The sequence below is a fragment of the Amia ocellicauda genome, chromosome 20 (assembly GCF_036373705.1).
Source record: "Amia ocellicauda isolate fAmiCal2 chromosome 20, fAmiCal2.hap1, whole genome shotgun sequence".
Classification (NCBI taxonomy): domain Eukaryota; kingdom Metazoa; phylum Chordata; class Actinopteri; order Amiiformes; family Amiidae; genus Amia; species Amia ocellicauda.
In genome coordinates, this window is record NC_089869.1 from 8,597,976 (window position 1) to 8,620,222 (window position 22,247).

Below are 22,247 nucleotides of genomic sequence, written 5' to 3' on the forward strand. Positions count from 1 at the left end.
AAGATGATGTTGCTTATTATTAACCTCCTTCCAGCTGTTGCACATCTGTGGAATCGGCATCAACATGGATTTACAGTTAATTGGCACTGTTTACAGGCGCCTTCGGTCCTTCTCTCCTGCTGCTGTTAAGTGTCTGAAACTCCTGGTTTCAAGGCTGTGGCACCCGGCGGGGCTGGGGCTGTGCTTTGAACACTCGAGGAGAGGGAAGTGGAGGGAGAGAGAGAAGTAGCTCTGCTCCAATTTCTCCTCTAATTAGGACTCTTCAGCACGATCCATATTGGTATTAGTCTGCCTTGTGGGAGCTAAAACAGCCTGTCAATAACTGGTTTCCTGCTGATAATTTTTTAAATATATAAATATAATAAACCAGGCCCTGTAGGGCAGGCCAGAAAGTTAAGTAAATGTTTAAATTAGACAACTCTCTTGCCTCCCAGAACCATCCGAGGCAGCGTTCACTCCAACACTTTGATCCTTTTTTTTTTCCTTCTATCTTTTTTGTACACATATATATAATCTTCTGAGGGTGAGATTCAATACTAAAGTAGGTACATCACTCCTTTTTCAATTATTCGCTTCCTGTACACCTTTTTTTGTGTCCCTTCATAATACCGTCTTTCTGTTTTGGGGCAAACATTGTGTCATGTCCTGACCTTTATATGAGCTCATTCTTTTATCTTGGGGCTCTCACTGTAATCCAGCATTACAGAACAGTCTGCCATCAGTACCTGCTGTGAAATAGGATTGCCAATACCACACCTTGGTATTAAAATATCATAACCACATATGTTTGAAAGAGAAGTCAGTCATCCACCTGAGAAGGTTATTTCTAAAACTTTGACAAAACCTCGGTGGATCAAGGAGAGAACTGCATTTCGTCTCCATTTTGTTCTTGAGAAAGAAGTTCTACAAGCTCAACAGTCTGTGGACAGGGCATTAAACCATTTCCGTTCGGTTTATCTGCGTCTTACCCTGGAGTTTGACAGAGCTGTCGGCGAGATTAGTTCGTGTCACTTTAACCAGCAGGACGAGGTTTTGCTGATGTGGCATAACGCGCCCTTGTGTGTGGCAGAACTGGGTCGAAACTGACCTCCGGGTGACGCGTTTGCAGCTTTTTTAAGTTTTCCAGTTTGCCCTCACTGGTGCTCAGTATTCCAAGTGATATTTGTAATTGGAAAGCAGGCCATTATTGATTGTTATGGTTTCCCAGAGAGTAATAGTTGTTAATTGAAGAGTGTCTACACCTTAAGTTGCGGTATAGGACTGATTTCAGGATTGCACCGTGCCTTCATGTCTGCTTTGTCAAGATAGCCTTTTAATGTGGATCCCTTTGGAAACTTTTAAAACCACTTAATTTCCTCTTCACCCCGAAACTATAGACTTCAAAGGAAATTGAACTGCCAGTAAATCAGTCACATTTATTTCCAGAAAACAACATGATTTTTTGTCTTATTTATCACACCTTATTGCCCTGCTTTTTAAACAGACCAAGCCTTATTCAGCCCTACCCTCCACAGACCCACAGCTCTGCTCTGTGAGATGCAATGACTCAGATGGTTGGGTTGGGCCATTGTTTTCCAGAAGGCACTTGAATTCCCCTGAAAACCAAAAAGCCGCCTTCAGTTTAATGATTTTTTTTTCTGTATTTGAAAGGACAAAGCTGTCCTTAGCTATCGATTTGTATTTTAAGTACTTTTGGCCGGTTTCTCTGTGCAGCCACTGTACTGTCTCCTGAGGTAGAACATACTGTTAGACCTGGTCTTTGTGGTTTTGGATCATCTCTCAGTGACTCAGCATTAGTAGCCAGCCAGTTTGCGTTTATGATAAATGACAATGGGAGTTTGTTTTTACTTTTACCTTGAATTAGAATTAATCGGATTTTGCTTTAGATTCTATTGGTGAATAAGAATAAAAGCGAGAGATTGTAACACACTATTCAATAAATATGCAGTTTCATGCATGATTGCAGCAGTATTGTCATAGCACAGGCAGATATGTATTCAGCCTTGTCACTCCCGTGTTGAGCTGTGTGGAGGCTTGTCAGTTGTCTCTAGTGGGGCCTTGTTCAGCTAATCCCCTCAGTTCCTGCACAAGACACAGCCTAAGTGGTGAGGAGTTCACGGTTAGTTAGGCCGTGCGCTGATGGCTGAGTGATTCTCGGACATGATACTGAAACCAGTGTCTGAAGTTCACAGATCTAAAGAGTGAATGTTATCATGTGGTCTTGGTGGAGCAGTGGGGTGGCAGGGAAGTACAGTACCCACATTAAGAGCAGTGTAAAATGTCCTGAAATACCACAGTCCAATCACGTATCATGTGCAGGAGCTTACATTTCCCCTGTTTGCGTGTAATATCAGAAGTATTTTCAAAGCAGGCCAGAAGTTACACCTCCACAAACCGGGGACTGCTCCCCTGGGCTCTTCTGCTGTATTGACCTTCACAGTCCCCTCCTCGAACCTGTCGTTGTGCAGGGGAAATTAAAAGTTCTTAATCTGCTGCTGGCTTTGGTTCAGACACCCTTGTGGCCCTGCACCCAAACCTGTCCGATGTAAAAAATCAAACAGTGTTTATATTTGTATTGTTTGGCGTCTTTTTCTTGGAGAGGAAATGTTTTAAAAGCCCTTAAGTTGTCAGTCTTCACGGTTGTCATTTCCATTGCCTCTCAAGCCTTTCATCTCTTTCTTAAACAGTTGGCTGTGATGAAGGGGCTTGTGAAAACTCAAACCCGATGCAAGTGCTTCGGCATGAACAATTGGAATGAGATGGAAATTATTACTGTAAATGTTGTTATATTCTCTTAACTAACAAAGTTTTTTTCTTTTACAGATTGCTTTCTCGCAGCACAACAGTATAATGGACCTGGTACAGTTTTTTGTAACATTTTTTAGGTAAGTTAAATGCTTAATGTTGATTAAAAATAATAACACTGCCATTTAATTGTATTAAGTAATATAGGATTTAATTATTTTAAACCCTTGCTGCAATATTTGATGCATGGTTCATTTTCCCTTCCTTTCATTTCAACTATCATGAAATATTATTAAACAGGCACAGAGCCTCTTTCCTCATGTCTTTCTATTTTTATTTGAATTGCACATATTAAAATGAAGAATGATAATTACATTGGTAATGAAAATGTATTCAGATTGTATTTAACTTGCGATGGTACTGCTTCTACATGAATCTTCGAACTTTCCTATAATTATATTTACTTCAGAATGATTGTCTTAGAAGCCATGTATACACTAACAGGAATGTGAACAGGTATAGTTTTCGAATCTAAAAAGGGATTCAATTCAACTTCAGTGGAGAACTCGTGTTGTGAGATGGGAAGATGGCGTTTTTGGTTGCCCTTATACATGCAAACATAGTAAAAACATGCTGCTGCAGAGAAGCTATGAGATCTGTGTTCATTTCAAGAGCTGCATTTTCCATTAATTGCGAAACATTCGTTTAAGCAAAATCAATTTGCTTAAAAATATTTTTAATTTGTCAATGTTAATCATGAAATATCCCTTTGGAACAATGTGTCAGTGGCACGGGCATTTGATGAGTACTGTGGCAAAATAGACCTAATTGTGCACAATGTCTGCAGGCCAGATTATGCAAATTAAACACTTTCCTCTTAACATTAATTGGCACCATTTGGTCATTCTGGGTAAATGGTATGATGTTTGCTATGAGCACCCTTTCAGGGGGACATAACCTTGTTGTTGCACGCTTGGATGGCAGCAGTGCCCCAAGTCGCTGCAGTCAACAAACAAAACGAGCAAGAACAACTTTTTTTTTTTTTTTTTCCTCTTCCACTTCCTTGCTTTTCCATTAGAGGCCTGTCATGTTTGAAATCAGTGTTGGGTTTCAGTCAGTCAAACACACCTGTTTGTGTACAGGAGAGGCTGATGAATGGGTGTAAGCTGTTGATATAGACGGAATTTAAAACTTCATCGCTTCGACTTTGTTTTGAATGTGGGTTCAGGCATTTACATTACGCAAGATGCAATCCTTTATTTAATCAGGACAGTGGATTGACTTTTCAGGTGCTACATAATATTTGATTCAGATTGTTATGGCTCATTGTGTCAGTGTTGTGTTTTCCAACGGTAAAATAGCACATTCACTCTCTGTGTCCTGTGTCTGTGGTTTCTGTGTAATAGTTAAGAAGTTATAATACTCTTCATAGGTAAGAGAACAGTTCACGTGCATTTAAATGCACTGTTCATATAATCACCCATTGCTTCTCTGGTTTTATTAATGCTGGTTAGTCACTAAGGTATATCAGCATTGCCTTGTTTTATAGAACAATGTAATCGCAGAAGAAGATAGATGAAGCCAGTAACTGAATGTATAGGTCAATAATTGTACTTCTGCATTGTTTTAAAAACAACAACAACCATTCTTAAACTGTATGTGTGTCTTTCTCTCCTCTAAATATTGTATTTATTTGTTTTGCTTTGTATTTGACTCCATGTTACAAGCAAGCAAGGTCTTGACAAGAATGAAAGGTGAAGTGCCCCAGCCTCAGACTTTTGATGCTGAGTGTGTAATAAGATCCCTACAGGCAGGGGCAACAACTGATTTGATTTAAACTGGCATCAGAGGGCACGAGGTGAGGTCAGAGGATGTGCTTCCAGTTACACGAGTAACCGGATGAAAAACACGGCCTGTACAACCAGGAGGGTGATACCCTTTTTTGTTTTTTTTATAGTTATGTGTTTGTTTGCTTGTTTTTTTGAGCTGTCTATTTATGCTGCAATTTTCCAGCACTCTTACTCACAATTGAGTGCATCAGGATCAGGTTTCTTAGCCCGCTCAAAGGTCACATTCATAAAACATTTAGACCACACTAAGTTTCCTCCTGCTTGTCCTGAACAAGAAAATGCAGTGAAGCTGTAAAGTGCCATAAATCATTCAGGGCTTGACTGCACCGCCTTGGATAAATCACTGACTGAGATTAAATCTGGGATTAGCTTTTAACCACATGGAACAATACTTTTTTAAATGTCTTCGTGCATGAAATGAATCCCGGTATAAATAATGGTGGGTGCCATTTAAACCTGCCTTTGGGGGTAGTTTAAACATGCACAAAATACTTCAGTGGCTGTTTTCTCTGTCTCAGATTAGCTCTAGTCTTGGCCTACCCGATGTTATTGAGGTAGACCAGTGCTGTGTGGTCTGTGAAAGCAGCTGCAGGTCTAATAAGGGACCGCTTCTGAAAAACATCGCTCACGGCAATTCAACATTTCGTTTCGATCTGGAAACATCAGTTTAATTTTCCTGTTTGAGAAAGTCACATGGGGAAAACGTTTGAAGGAGTCTGCAGGTGCGTTATTTCCTTGCTCTCGGCTGTCCAGTTGGGGGATTTGTTTATAATTTCAGTAGAGGATTTCTATTTGATCTCAGTCTCCATAGAGATGTACACGAGAGCTCTTTTCAGACCGAAACGGAAGAAATACAGATATTTGGCTGCATAAAAAACAAAACGAGAAAAACTTTAGGCCTGCATATTAAGGCGAAGCATCCCAGTTTCTGGGGAGGGAGTTATAGGCATAACTGCTGCCCTGGGTTACGTTGTGTTTGTGTGTTACCCAGAATTCAATTAAAAATACAACCCACAACACTGCACCGCAGAATGTGGGGAAGAAGGGCTGGGGTGGGAAGCGAACTAAATCCTTTCCCCAAAAAAAAGCTATAGATCTTATCCCTTCTAATCTTTTTTTTGGTTGCAGGAAATGAGGAATGTAACCGGTTATGTCAGTATTGATAAAGGGGCAAGAACGTGAATCCTTTCAGGAGAGAAATGAAGCCGTTGGGTTGGTCTGTACACAACTTGGTGCGTCTGCTTCAACTTTTTTCTGTGTACTTTTAGAAGCTTGTCTAGGAAGATGGGAAAGGGATCAAATCCTTCAAATCTTCCTTGAGACGTTTAGAGAATATCTTACGGAGCGGGTCATTATGAATTAGGCACTTGTGCGGATGATTTCATTTGAAGTGTCAGATTGTTTTTTGCCAAGTGGGGGGTCTCCAGTGTGCAGGAAATAATCAGAATAACTCAGGCGTTCGCAGCTAATCCAATTCATTTAGCAAGTGATCTACTCAGGTGACTGCATAAGACTATAGGACTGACAGGTCTTCTCTTTAACATGTTTTAATGCCGTTGCCATGCTCATTACCTGAGTCAGCTGGTCTTCATCCCTACACTCTTCCATCCTGTGTTTTTGTCACATTTATTGCCCTTGTGCTGTGGCTGCTGCGTTCTCCGCTGCCTTTCGCCCCCCGTGTGCTTATATTCAGATCAGTTTCCCTCTCCACTGCTTCCTGTACCTCACAGGCCATCTCCTAGGTTGTGTCTGACACATTACCTAATCCGTTGTGAAGGTGACGGCAGTCTGTTGAGGGCTGCTGGCCATTGCGGAGCCAGGCTCTCCACTCACACTGCTGCTACCGTTGCTGTTGTTTCCATTACACATGACTCACAAGGCATTTTGCATGCTCACGTGATGATCAGTTGTCCACAATTCAGTTTTGATCCGTTACAGCCGTTACACAAAAAAGAGAGCTGTTTCTACAGCCACAGGTCTAAAACTGAGGTAACTTGTAACGGCTGATATAAAGTTCGGCACCAGGTGGGCATATAGCAGTAATCCCACCAAAAGAATATATTATACCAGGTTACCAGGATGCAGAAATCATAGCTATATGTATAAGAGTTTCAACACCCTGTGCCGAGTAGCGAAACAACAGACTAGGGTCTAGCATGTAGTGGTGTAGTAGATTGGAAAGTAAACACAACGGTAGAGTAAGCAACACTCATTGTATTATTATTCTCTATTTGTGAATGAGCATGGGATGCTTGCATAACCTGTAGCATGCTACCCCAGATACCAAATACAGACAAAACAATGCATAAACAAAACTAAAACATAATATTCCCCCCAAAAATAAGACAACTATAAACAATACATAAACAATGCAATGACAGTCCAATGATAACCAATAATCATGTGATTCTATTATAGCGCTTTTCCACCAACATGGTTCCTGTGCTGGTTCGGAGCCGGTGCCTAATCTGGAACCGTTCCTCTCTTTTCCAACATCAAAAAATCTGTTTCTCTGCCTTTTGCAGGCACCAAAAACATACTGGTCTGGAACCAAGGAACCAGTGCTGTCAGGGGCCGGTGGGCGTGGTAAAGTAGTCTCCACAAAATGTTATTTCCTGCCAGCAGAGACGCGAGCAGTGAGGAGAGTTTGGATTAAAAATGAGCGAAATCAGCAGCAGACAGCGGTCTGTCGAGGAGAGACACTTCAGTAACAATATGGTCTCACGAGGTCCACTAACCAGTTAGGAGTTGGCAAATGGCAGCAATGAGAGACAACTGAGCTCACCTTCCGTGAAAGGAAAGACGTCTTACAGCGATATTATGATGATGGAGAGTTAATGCGATGATATAGATTGGATAGAAATTGAATATTGTTTGTTAATGAACTGGTCATTACAGACAGTTTCTTACGCCACTGGCAGAAATGTGGTGATACGCCGAATTCAGTGCCCCTATGAATCATGTGTCTCTGGTTGGTTTGCACATGATTTATAATTTATGAATACATTCATTTTCTTAGCACAGGGTGAATTATGTGCAGATGAGTGCACCTTTAACTATGAATCTATATACAGATTGATAATCACAATGTACATGGAATACTTACGTCCTAAAATGTATTTCTTAGCAGATGCCCTTATCCAGGGCAACTTAAAAAACATAAGAGCATTGTTGCGGTGTCTGGCAACAGGGACAATGCAACAATGATTTGGCACCATCATCACAGCCTTCATCAATAAGCAGAATTTCCCATCAAACCCTGATGACATTAATATAACCTGAGATCGTCTGACAGTTGATTAATTTGCCCACGACTGCTCCGCAAATACCCCCAAAACAACTGCATTCATAATCAATAGGCTAGCCTATAGTCATTGTTTTTTAAACAAGAATAAAAGTAAAAATACGCCACCAAATGAATGAAAATGTATCCACTCATACAAAGTATATTCATAATAAACTGTATGCGCAGCGACGAATGCATGTGAACTGTATTTTATTCAATACAGTAAAAGTGTCTGAAATAGTGAATTGGTGGCAAAATCCCTTAGTGCATAAACCTCAATGTGTCCACCTGTGGACAATTTCCGATGAACAAGGGAAGGACAAATATTGTTAAATTTTATGTTTTATATAGGCTGTATTTTATGATTGTGATTATGAATGTGAAATTAATCTAGCATTTTAATTGCATGTAGCATCATAACGTCCTCATAATGAAGTAAAGAGGGGGAAAATGCGTATTATTTTGCATCGGCTTATAAACAAATAAAAGGCTGAGTTTTAGCATATTCGTATACTTTTTTAGTTTCATTTTCGTTTCTACTTGTCTACATGTGATCTCGCGTTTTTTGTTTTGTTTTTTACAATGTATTTGTGCTGTGTGTAGATGCTGAATGAGTTTAATTTTGATAGTTAAATAGGGTTTCAAAGACAGTAGTAAAACTTGCAATTTAAGGCCGTAGTCTGCAATGGTGGCGATTTTATTATTGTTGTTTGTTTCTCGACTTCTATTCCATGCTTGAGAACACCCACATCCAGTGACGTCAGCGTTCGATTCCCAAACCAGTGGAAAAGCAGGCAGGTTCGCAATAATTTCAGCTGGTTCCCAGGCCGAGCACCGGCACCATGTCGGTGGAAAAGCGCTATTAAAGTGATGAACAATCAATATTGGAGAGAAGTAACAAGATAAATTAATCACAGTCTCTGCATAAACAAGCATCTTTATGCAGGGCAAGTAAAACAACCCCTACCCTTCTCAACACTTTGTCAAAATTTAAATTACATTTCCGACGTCACAAACTAAGAAGGCTGACAGAGTTGTTTCTTCTTCGTGCTATAATGCGAAGAACAGTTTTTCTTATGAGTAACTTCATGAACTAATGCATAGTCTTTATGTGGGAATCTTCTGTCCATCTTAGGTGTTGACCATCCTTTGACTTTGCTCACAGACCACAGGACCTGCCAGACTCCTTCACGAAACCTCACTTTGAAGTTACTGGTGTCATTACAATGTTATGCTGAACCAAGGTGCCATCTGGCATACAGATGGCTCCAAGCCTATCCATTCCATAGCATATGGAGGTATTTCCCCAGCGTCCCGCCAGACTTATTGTAACTATCCTCAATTTTCTCCTCTCCCTACATTTCTCCCGCTACCACTGAACAGGGGGAATAAATTATCTTCACTCAGAAGTATGCCCAGATAAATGTATCAATTTTTAAGTCTGGTTTCTGTTTTGCTGGTACGTGATTGGTGCTCAGAGAAGAAGGATCACCTTTAATTCACTGTGGCTCCCGAAGTCAGATTTGTGAGAACCCACTATGAGAAGTGCATAGCTGAGGATAAAAAAGAGCAGGTCTTTGCTCAAGGCAATAATGTCATTATCAGTTATACCAAACAACAGGCACCCGATCGCTAGCCCTCCGTAGCTTCCTGCCACTCCAAATGCCTCCATCTCCTTGGAAGAAATACGACCAGTCACCATCGTGAAATGAGTGACATCAAAACAAATTTGCAACTGTTTACAAATAAATGATAAAAAGTGCTGAAAAAAAAAAAGTGAATTTATATGTGTATATATATATATATCTGTGAGTGTATAGCTTTTGTTCCAGGCCATGCAGAATTGTTTGTATGGGTTGGCATTTTGTGCTCTGCATTCCACAGTTATTACAAATATTAAAACCAATTACCGTTGCTGCATGAGGGAAGCTTGGGTGTTCGACGGGGATTTTAATTAACGGGGGCTCTAAAACAAGATGTTAATAAAAATGTCATAGCCGCAATCAACCTGAAATTACACAGTATTTAATATAAGCAAGAACAAATTCCATTTCCTTGTAAACGATTTTAACCGCACATTTGTAATTTTTATTTCAAACAGGATTGCGTGTGGTTCAATTTTTGGAATCCATCCATGGGTAGTCAGCCCTCTATTACTGTTGCAGTAGGTCATTTTCATAGACTCCCTGCAAACATGTTACCAGTGTAATAATAACACTTTATTATGAAAGACATTGCACCTGCCAGCCTTCCTGTGGCCTCGTCAGTGGACCAGAGGCCTTGAAATTGCATCCTGGATTTTACTTGCGCAATGAGACCTTTGTTTGAGGCACAGCAGATAATTGTTTACTTGCGAGTGTCGGAGGCCTTCAGTAGCAAAAGGCCTTTCTATATAGTCAAAACTGTTTAATGAAACATTCGCAGGTCCTGAGTGGAATAATTGACATTAAACGGCGCTGACTGCATCAAGATAACGCTTCCAAATAAGCTAATCTCAACAGAAGTAAATAAATGAATGAATGGAAGAAGTGGGTTTGCTTTGTTTTTCTCGAGTATAAAAACCTTGATTGAACTGTTTTTGGAGAAAGAAATATATAATTTTATTTTTAATCTTAAAAAAAGTGGTTGAAGATGTTTAACGTTTATGGAAATGTCTGTTCTTTGAAGATCGTTAGCACTTAAGTTGAAAACGTTACTTGAAATGTTACTAAAAATAGATCACAGAAAGCAACTATTTCAGTAGCTTTAATTTTCAACAATTAAGACTTGGGAAAAAGAAAAACAAAATACCAACTGAGGTTGATACTCCTGTCTGAAAACTACTTTATATTGTGTTTTTATAGTCACATTAGGAGTATTTTAGGTTATTTAAGCAGGATTTTAAAATTAGTCTGTTATATAACAATGCATTACAGAGACATACACTACATTATACAATATAGTAAAGGGTTGAAAAGTGCAGTACAAGAGTCTAGTGAACTGGTTGCAGGCAATGTTTCACATGATTTCTTGGTATAGAAATATTATGCATCATGTCCCTATAAATTATAACTGTGTAATAAATATGCTTACAGAACAAGAACTGCTGTTAATAGCTGAGCTCACATCTTCCGTTTTAAAATGTAAATATTTCTATTTGTAAATTCTAATATTACTGGAAAAAATTGCTGTACAGTGATTGGTTTCTTTTCCTAGATCAACTTTTGCACTTTGTGGTAAGTCTGTGACCGTCTATCCGTTTCCCTGTGCTTAGAAACCGCATGTGGGTGTTCATAATGCTTTTCAGATGATCGCATACTACAATAGAGGAGCAATAGGTAGCCATACGTTTAAATAAAGCAGCATATTAGAACAAATCGGTCCACAATGGGCTTCTACCTATGTTCCTAATAATGAAATACGAATGTGGGAATGGAAATCTACAAAAATCACAACATTTTGACATAAAAGGGCCAGTGGTGTCAAGTTGGCTTTCCTGCTCTTTAGTTTTCCACAGTATTATTTTAATTATTCACTTTTGAAGAGCTAAACCCTGCAGTGACATGAGAAAATAAAACTGCAGTTGTGACAAAAATGTCACAATTCCCCACAAGGCCTTTTTGTCCTAGAATATAGAAAAAGCATGCAAATGCCAAAGGGAGCCAATGATTTTTTTTCCATTTTTTTCCAACAGCTTGGTCCATAGGTTAAGCATGGGTTAATAGAGGTTTCAGTGAAATCATAGGTGACTGCAGCACATTGTAATGTAATGAGTTGTGATGGATCATTTGTGCATCAAACCAAGGCCGATTGCTTAAGCTGTTTGTTTTCGGAGAAATTCCAACGGATAAACAGTGGTGTGGAGGACTGTGGGAAGACCGGCGTATCCAGACAGTAAGCGATGATGATGGTCTGTAATTGATGCTAGCCTATTGTTTACAGAGCACTGCACCAACATTCATTTTCTTTCCCTTTTTTCTAAAGCTTGGGACTGCATTGCAGTTGCATACTCTATATCATGCTTTATTATGGGAATAAGGTATCAAGGAATGCTTCTGTGTCTTTGTGAGCTAGAAATCAGAGGCTGCATTTATCTTCTGTGTCTGTGCTGAATATATGGAGATATAATTTGAAGGCTGTTCTCTCCTGTTTTCAGATCTCCACTTCTGATTGAATGTCATATCAAGATAGCGATATTATCATAAGGGCATACAATAATATTCCATTAAACAATATAGGGGGAGAGGAAAACAATTAGTCTTAGAAACAAACATTTTTAATTGAAACTTAATTTTAATTTCCAGCCACTTCATCTGACTTTTAATGCTTATTATTTATCTGATACAATTCAAAACCTTAAATACCACCTGTCCATTAACTTTGCAAGTTGAAATAATGAACTTCACATCTGACTGCAATTAACAGCTCCTGATTTGGATCCCAAACCTCAATGCTAATTGGCGACATTGCAGTTCAGTTTATTCCAATTAATCAGTGTCTTTCGCAGCTGATTAACAACATTGTGCTGGTTTGTTAAGCTCCGGGCAGAAGCAGTCAAGTGGGTGAATGTGTCTCACAGTTAACTTCCATTTGACTAAAGCGTGGCTTCACTGTGGCTTGTACCTGGATTTTTTAAAATTATTATTCTGTCCCCCACCCAAAAAAAAAGATAGAGATGAAATTATGTATCCTTGTTGTACTTCTGCCTCCTTTTCACCTTGAGAACGCAAGTTAACATCCAGCTCACATCAAAGAAACCAAAAGTAATCTCAGTCAAAGAGTTTTACGGGTCCCTTTATCAAATGATTTTTTTTTTTTTTAATGGTCTTGTGTATTGGAGCGCGCATCGATCGCATGAGTACACTGCTGGCCTTCTCTGATTCAGTCATCACAGGTCCAAGAGGGTGCTTTTTTTTTTTTTTTTTTTAAGGATATATGATTTACAGCAACACCATCCCCTGACAGAAACTCTGCTCTCCAGGAGTTTTAATCAATAGCGGACTCAACAGGACCGGGGCAACTTCAGGCGGCCTCTTAGCGGGGCCATTTGTTGCTCACGGGCCCTTGTACAGTATGTCTGTCTGGACTGGGTGCAATCGCAGCCATTGCTTGTGTGTTTAGTTTCAATATTTCTTCGATGTTCACACTTTTGTTTGCATCCCAGATAACTTTTTGGGATTTGTCTATTGGATTACTTAGTCTTAGTACATATGCTAGACCGAAAGCTCATTTTGATTTCTAGGTTTCACCTTGGATATATTTTAAGGGCAACAGGTGGCTTTTACAATGAAATGGGACCTGTCAACAATGTGTGAACTGCATCAGCAAATACCCCGTCCTTATGTTTGTTTTAAATCTGCATAATAATGACAGAGAGAATGACCCATAAAGTTGGTGCTGTGCTAAAAAGGCCTGACTTAGCATTCAGTACTCCCCAGCTGTTTGGAGATCTATAAGGCGTCCCTCTGCCAGTGCGCCGAAATAATAATAATTTCCTATTGATCGTTCCAAACTAATGCTGCGAAATTCCCCAATTATTTTGTTTATTTTCATTCCTGAAGAGACCCTGCTGCGGAAGCTGGGATTAGACGCTCGTGATCCGTCCCTGCGTATCATTTGAAATGTTCCGGATGAAAGCAGAGATGTGAGGATGGATTTTGTACAGCGGCTCTTGTTGATCTGTTGTTTTTGAGGTTTTTGAAGTGTCTCAGTTCAGCCTTTCCTTAAAGGAGATTTCAAATCATTTTGATTTGTGAATATTTGTGAAACGATAATTCTTAGTCTGTAATATTGACATATGCGAACCTTACGTGAACAAAATGTTGTGCAAATGTGATGAATCTCTGCATTGGATTTCTACACTGACAGTGAATTCACCCATACACAGTATATTGCAGCCCCTATGACATAACGATGAGGGTTTCAAATCGATAGTGTGCTGGAAAGTCCATTTGCTACCAACTCGAGCTGTAATATCCTGTCATATTTTAAAATCTATCCAAATCTTGATTCTAACAATGGCATCGAGACCAGAGGATGCAGAACAGTCCCGCAAAAAACAGATCAGCCCATATGGCATTCTTCACTTGTCTGGCTGTCCAAAAAGTTAACTTTTTTTCTTTCACCCATCTACAAAACATTCAGTCGTAATTCAGATGCTTTTGCGGGAATTCTAGCCTCTTTTTTTGTGCATGCAGACCACTTGTATTTATGGCGCCACAAAAAGCTAGTATTATGTCGAAAAGAACATCATAACCACTGTGGCGGGGGTGGATAGGTTTCGAAGCTTTTGCCCTTGCTCTTTGAATATGGCCTAAGATTGCGTAGCTATGTGAAAGCCTCTCTCTGTGATTTCCCCAAGCTTGAAGTTCATTCTGTCTTGGAAAGTAACACATCAATTCTGGTCATTGATTGCTTTCTCCAAGCAGTGACCGAAACCCACCGCAGAATTGGTAACCCTAGGGCACATTTTACCTCTGTGTACACCCTTATATGTGTTTGTTGTTTGCGTGTCTACATGTGTCAAGGTTTCTGATGAGAATTTCTCAGTGTTTCCAACCCCCCCCGGAAATCTTCATCCCTGTGATCCGAGAAACAGGATCTGTGGCGATGTGTGAAAAATTCATTCTGTGACCTCGAAACCAGACGAAAAGAGTCATTTTAACATCCTGTAGTATTCACTGTGTGGCAGATTAACGTTAATTTTGAACGGACTTGTCTGGTTTTCTAGCTGTTTGGTAGAGGAAGTAATTACATTTCATAGCTGATTACTAGATTTCCTGGAGAAATTACATTTCATCATTTTTTGTTTCGTTTTTATTTTCATACCGACCAACTCGAGAGCTTTGTTTCAATATCTTCAAGGAAATATTCCTCCGACGCATGTTTTCCCTCTGCATGACTTGCCATGTAATAATTGCATTATCTACAAAAGGAATATTCTTTGTTTGCAGACAATCTAACTTCTGAAAGTGACATATATAAAAGAAGAAGAAAAAAAGCTGTCATTTTTGCCCCTGTGCGATAGACAAAATTATCTCCAGGGCTTCTCTTGCTCTGTAATGAAATTCTGTCTTTGGGCGATACTAAAACTAATATGCCTGCCTGCCTGTTCTCCCAGACAGCTAATTAATAAGAATGCCATAGGATTTTTTTTTTTTTACGTAAATATATAATTTTAGATTTTTTTTACATAGTTTTTGTATTTTCCTATATTTAGTCAAATGTGTTTGTCTTGCCGTGTGCCTGGGGCTTTTATTGTATGCAGTGTAGCCATCAAATTTTGGATTATAAAGGTGTCTCTATACTGTTATCTTCTTTTATGTTAATAACCGTACCATAACGTACTTTAAAACGCTGTTATTTATAAATAGGGGTAAAAATACTCTGTTTTGTAAATGCTTGAAGCCTGATGCCTGACTTTCACAGAAGTGTGAAGTCTGGGAGAGAAGTAGGCAGTGTCTATCAAAATCTTCAGCTACCTAAGCCACCCAGTATTTGAGCTGATAAAGGCAGTCTTGCCACCACCTCCTCGTCCGGACACGCATGTTTGTTGAGTATGTGTGAAATCATCCCAACAGGAAGACAACGATAATATGACCGAATGTCTGACAGAATATCAAAAAGAAATGGTTTGAAAAGACTCCCGTATCATCTAGGGGTTGTCACAAAATAAAGCAACAGTGCTAACACAATAGAGTGGAAATTCATTGAACTGGAAATTTCCATCAAAACTACACCATTTGAATAGTATTATGAGTGCTGATGAAAAATACCGTGTGGACTAAGGATTCCTAGGATGCTTTTTTGTTCTTAAAACATGTTCATTTCTTGAATTCATTGGTTTTGCTCATACAGCATTGAAGATGAATGAAATTAAAGTACTAATAGTACTAATCATAATAAAAAATGTGTATCTCTACAGAACCAATACATGGGAGCCATTATGCGACAACATCTTACCTAACTGAGTCCATTAAACTAGAGGAGGAAATTTAGGTGGGAAAATTAGTTCACTCCTAGGAGTAGTACCATGGGATCTTTAACCCCATGTGGTCAGACTTTGATTAATATCGCCATGGAGAAACAATATATATTTAAAGGAAGACTAAGGTGTCTGGGAAATATTCCACAAAACGGCAGTGTTTGTGAACAGGATACGTCACTTATAAAGAAACTATGACATTTAAATGTCTTGGCATGTTTCTTGTCAGGACAAGGTTTGAACAGATGGAGAGAGAGAATTGCAATAATTTCTCATCATTGGAATGATTATACTTTTTTTTTGTTTTCCACCCACAATATAAAATAATAATAAAAAAAAAACACAATGAGAAATGTTTAAGAAATCTTGCATGACATCTCATGATGTTTGTTCGGTTTCATTTGTGATGCACCTCCTTTTTTCCCCTCTATATAATATTCTTAACCTTTGTTTCCTCGCATCATTTCTATTGTTCCAGTCTATATTATGAGCATCAGAATGCGTCTGAAATGAAATAATTTGTTGCAAAGAACAGACCGTGACAAGTCATGTGATGTAATGCAGAGAACAGACAAAACAAGCACTCAAAAAGCTGTTTAGATTTCCAGGGTTAACATCATTCGCACGAGTGTCAAAACCTCTGCAATGTTTTCCTTTCGCTGTTGAAAAGTCAGCGGAGGCATTTGTCATTTTATATTGCATGCTCTCTTTTGTTTCGCTGCCGTCATTTTCACCCTGAACGATCCTGCCTTTCAAATTAAATTGCTCTCCTTAACATAGCAAAATATGAAGCAATGAATTGTTGGATGGGCTAAGCACACCTTACTGTTTAATTAATTTTGCCATGGTGATATTTAAAGGGAGAACAGATTACTTTGAGTGCAGTTTTGTAATGTTTGTTTATTTGTAAAAATTACGATTTTGCTTTATCAGTACCAGTGGAGATTTTTAAGTAAGGTGCAAATGATTTGTTTTTTTCCCCTAGCAGTGTAAATACTATGTTAATACAGTACAGCCAGCTGAAAATCTATCTTTATGGAGTTGACCTTATACATCTTTCCTCAAGGTGGACCCAGAGTATCTTCACTGAAACTGTTCTTGTTTTCCACTTGATTTTCATATGATTTACCTTTATTACCAGAGTAACTTTTCTGCCATTTCAAAACCTGACTCATGCACAAGTGTAAACTATCACAGTGTTCATTTGGTGGTGAGAAAGCATTGACAACCAAGTGCCACCATTCAGAACAACTCTTTATTCAATTTTTGTGTTTAAAATGGTCTTCCGGTCACCTTCAAAGCTCTTGGGTGACAATATTCTTTTACATTTTGTGAGTACTTTAATCCAAAGTTTAAAACCATAGAACCACTTGAATACTACTTCAAAAAGGCCGTTGTATCCTACTCTGACCTTAAATGTCATTATTTTGTCTTCTCAATCAGTACTGATATTGTATAGCAGAATTAGTACTTGTTTAACGAGGGGCTGTATGAAATTGCTCTATATCATTGCTGCAGGAATGCGGGAATGTGTGAAATGTGAAACACATGCTATAGCGCTGTTGTTGGTCATATCTTTAGCTACAACCTGTGTTTGATGCAGCCAGCTGTGTCACAGAGATCATTAATAGCTGGCAGTATCAATCCATTTAGAGAAGAAGAAAAAAAAAAAAAAAAAAGAGAGAACTCATTTGCAGCCTTTTGGAACAACCCTATAATAGCGGCGCAACGTTGTGCAGATTTCAGCCATCTATCGATTTCCTGGGGTCTTAGCATTCCAGATTCCATTACACTAGCCGGGGAGTTTTATATTGTTAAATCTTCCTGGAGTTATAAAATGGGTACTTTTACTGCATTGTAAAAAATAATAATAAATTGATGCTCAGTGATGTTGTTTGCAGCCATGGGGGGCTTGGTATTATTTGTCTCCCCGACAGCATTGCAAGTTTAAATAAGATTTATAAAGGGATGAAACTGTATCATCGAACTAATAACGCAGCATGTCTGCAGGCAGCGCACATATGGTGCTGCACAGCCGGGGTAATCACATTGCTTGGACTTTTTGTCTAATAAGAGGTACACAAATCGGCAGCAATAGCTTATGCTTTGTCCACAGTGCAACAAATTGAGCGATGAGCTGAATGGTTTTAAGAGTGTGTGTGTGTGTGTGTGTGTGTGTGTGTGTGTGGGGGGGGGGGGGTAACAGTTACCTGTGGAATAAAACAAAAGTAGGCCAAGTATATTATAGTTAGACTGAAGAGTATCTATAGGAAGAAAATGGTTCACATTGTCCTGTCTGCCAGTGTCAGTATTGGCTGATATCCTTCCTATTTGCACGCATGTATAAATCATAGAAATATTTCTGTAACAGCTGTCATGAAAGGAAACCTGAAATGATTTAAAATATTTTTGTAATAATGACCTTTGAAGTTTGTATTTTACTGAAAATGTCTCAGTCTTTTATATCTGCCAGTCATCTGTTTCTTTCCCTCTCTCACATTTTAATTTTATTTCCATATAAAATAAATTGCATAATGCTGTTATTTTATTTATTGCCCAATTATCCAATCTGACAGTTCGGAATTCATATGGGAGACTGCATAACAACAGTGCTAATTACATTAAAACAATTACACACATTAATTAAAATCTGCTTTCTGTAATATAACTAATCCTTTAGCCATACATCCGTTATCCCAGTTTTTGCTGACGTGTGCATATGGGTGCTTGTGCATTAGCACCTGGGCATATATGTGTTTTTATGTGCTTGTATTACTTTGTTTATGTAAAGCTTTGTATTGCTTCTGCAAAGATATCTGCAGGACTTCATTGCATTTGTTTTAGCACACTGTAGCGCGTCCTACTTTTGGTATGGTTTGATAATTAATTTAGCGGTCTGTACAAGTCCTGAGAGACTGGTTGTTTCCCTTTTAGCAAAGTCACTATGGATACTTGAAAGAATCTTATTTCAATATTTTATAATTTTATTTTGTTTAGATAATGATTTGAAATTATTCTGCTCTATATTCAGATGAAACTCTCAGCCCTTCCCCCATTCAAAATAGGGAGGAGCCCTTGTTCATTTGAATGCAGTTAAAATTGTCATGATTAAAGGTCAGATTTCATGGGACTGGTTGTGTGTGATGGAAATTAGAAATGTGGTGCTTACTATTAGGGCAGGTGTGTCATCTGTCTGCAGTGATAGTGTCTCAGTCATTGTTGGCAGTGATTAAAGAAAAGGTCAAGAGAGAAGCTGACCTTAGTCAGTTTTAGTTTTTTGGATTTTTTGTTTTTATCTTTAGTAAAACATAGGAATTCATTTATTTACTATAGATTTGTTGTACTTTTGGTTTATGATAAATCCTGTTTCACATAAAATTTTGCTGCTCATATATCTTTTTGCTTTAATTCACATTTTAATGCCCATTTTTCAATAATCCCAAGCGAATACTAATTTACTTAAAATGTAATGCATATAAATGTGGGTTTTATGTTTTTTTCCCCAGTAAATCTCTCATCTGTACCATCCATACCAAACTCAACTATAGTGCAGTGTTCAGCTGTTTTAGAACTGCTCAAATCCCATCCACACTTAAGGGTTAACGAAGGTCAGATTTGAATTGTCACGGCAATTAACAGAGTTCTAATGTCACTTCCTGTATATTCAGGGTTACAGACTCTTTCACTACGGTCACAATGGGCCGCTTGTACAGAGACTGCCTTCACAAAATCTGCTGAGTTTTTCAGATGCATCTTCCTACATAACACAGATGATGCCACAAGGCGTTGTTGGCTACTGACGCCTCCAACTCAAAAGCACTTAATGAAAGTGAAAAACTGAGAAATAATATTTGAAAGCCCAGGTTGGTTAGTTAGGCATCTTCAATTTAAGTGGTGGTGCACGCTTGCTATAATACAGGTTGATGTTTGAGTTGATGCTTTGCTAACTAGAGAGATGCCGGCAATATGCTGCCTGCAGTTGATTGACCGTGTTTCTTACATTATTTAAATGTACCTGTGTTGGTGTTCAGTTTAGGCTGTAGCAGAACAGCACGTTGGTTTATATCGGCATTCGATTGGTGTTCTGTGAGCTGTTTATAAAGATTTCCAGCCCTATAAAGAACATAAACCCATTTTCTATACACGTGGCACTGTGTGGTTTGGAAGTCTGAATCTTCTACTTATCTTTACAGAGTCTTTGCCAGCTGATCAATGACAAACCCCATCCCCTTTCAATGTTAAGTGTATTCCTTTTCTAATGGTGGTAGTTAGGTTTTCTATCTTTTTCTTTTTTTTCTTCTGCCTATAATTGATGTGCATCGATAAGTCTGATGTCTGTCCAAGGAGAAATGTGCTTGATAAAGCCAGTAATTAATCAGTAACATTCATTAATCATCCTGTAGATGCTGGCTTTATCTTAATTTGCAAACTAAAGGAAGAAATTGGAGGCTGCCTTCCTTCTTTCTGACTTATTGTTAACCAAACCAACTGTCAGTTCTTGAGGTGTGCTGTCAGCGTAATGCAGTGGCTGCCAAGCGACACGTTCTCTGGGGCCTGCTAGGTATTGAAATATAACCTTTCAGGGGTTTGTTTTTGTAAGCTTGCACTGACGCACTCAAATGCAAGACGTGGGATAGAAAAACGAAAGTAAAAAAAAAAAAAACTTAAAACTTAAACGAACCAGATGATTGGTTATTGAAATAGTTGGGCAGGAGTCTTGATGTTTTGGGGGATTACTGGTGGGTGGGACAGCAATGTGTGTCAGCCAATGAGAGGCAGTTTCAATTTGAAGATAGAATTAAATTCTAAATTGGCCTAGGGGTGAGGAGGCTAACTTTTCAAGTCTTAGTCTTAGTTTTATGCAACTGACTGACTTGCATTAGACTGATCTAACTGTCAAATTCAGACTGGTCTAATGGTTAAGACTAGTCTACAATAGTTTTATGCATCCGGCCCCAGGTTACAAGTTACAAAGAATAGAGTACGATTAAACTTCATGAACAAACTTCAATATGATGTGTTGCTGAAAGTGTCCAAAAGGGCAATGAAGTCTGGCATCTGTGATATTAAAATCGTTCTCTTCTCTGGGATAGTCAGCGTTCAGGTCCGGCAGCTGCTGACTGAATTCTGTCACATCTCTCTTTCTTGGCCCAGGGTGATGTAATGTATTCCCTCAAAAGCATCTCGAAGATGTCTAATTGTGTGCTGTTTCTGTTGTCATTGTAGCTGCTTCTTGTCGTTGCTGCTTGTGGCGGCGGTGGTGTGGAAGATCAAACAGACGTGCTGGGCCTCAAGGCGGAGAGAGGTAAGGCAAATACTTAGACAGGTTTCTTACTGTTCTACTTACAAGAGCATTTATTGGACTATTCTGGTGCCAGGTGCCTTTTCATACCTTCAGTCCTCATAGGGGACTCTGAATGAACACAAAGGACAAGTCCTGAAATCACCCCTTCCCCACTCCACTCAGTGCAGTGTGACCTTTAAAAACTGTTACCAAAGGCAAATTAAAAACACGGCAGCATATCCAAGGACAAGGCATTCTTTTCAAAATAAAAAATGTGAACTAAATACCATTTACTGATTTGCTGGCTCTCAAGTGGAATAGTTCCAGGTGAGTCAACTCGTTTTCTTGTGATTTTCCTGTTCTCACCTTGTCACCCCTTTCTTATGTGAAGGTCTCTTTCTGCTTGTCATCCAATGTAATTCATGCTGCTGATGAAAGTATTGACAACCTTGCAATTTAAGTCCGTATAGTATGTTAGAAGATAACATGTAAGACGATATATATATATATATATATATATATATATATATATATATATATATATATATATATATATATATATATATATACACTCACCTAAAGGATTATTAGGAACACCTGTTCAATTTCTCATTAATGCAATTATCTAACCAACCAATCACGTGGCAGTTGCTTCAATGCATTTAGGGGTGTGGTCCTGGTCAAGACAATCTCCTGAACTCCAAACTGAATGTCTGAATGGGAAAGAAAGGTGATTTAAGCAATTTTGAGCGTGGCATGGTTGTTGGTGCCAGACGGGCTGTTCTGAGTATTTCACAATCTGCTCAGTTACTGGGATTTTCACGCACAACCATTTCTAGGGTTTACAAAGAATGGTGTGAAAAGGGAAAAACATCCAGTATGCGGCAGTCCTGTGGGCGAAAATGCCTTGTTGATGCTAGAGGTCAGAGGAGAATGGGCCGACTGATTCAAGCTGATAGAAGAGCAACTTTGACTGAAATAACCACTCGTTACAACCGAGGTATGCAGCAAAGCATTTGTGAAGCCACAACACGTACAACCTTGAGGCGGATGGGCTACAACAGCAGAAGACCCCACCGGGTACCACTCATCTCCACTACAAATAGGAAAAAGAGGCTA

General features: G+C 38.9%; 1 protein-coding gene across 2 annotated transcripts in view; it reads left to right on the top strand.

The window, feature by feature from the left end:
* Window positions 1-22,247, top strand: part of atrnl1b (attractin-like 1b) — a 300,343-nt gene that overhangs the window by 173,473 nt on the left and 104,623 nt on the right. For both annotated transcript variants that reach the window (XM_066693672.1, XM_066693673.1), the window contains exons 26-27: window positions 2,824-2,885; window positions 21,071-21,149. In XM_066693672.1, coding sequence (XP_066549769.1) covers window positions 2,824-2,885; window positions 21,071-21,149 — 141 coding nt within the window. The remainder of the gene's footprint in view (window positions 1-2,823; window positions 2,886-21,070; window positions 21,150-22,247) is intronic.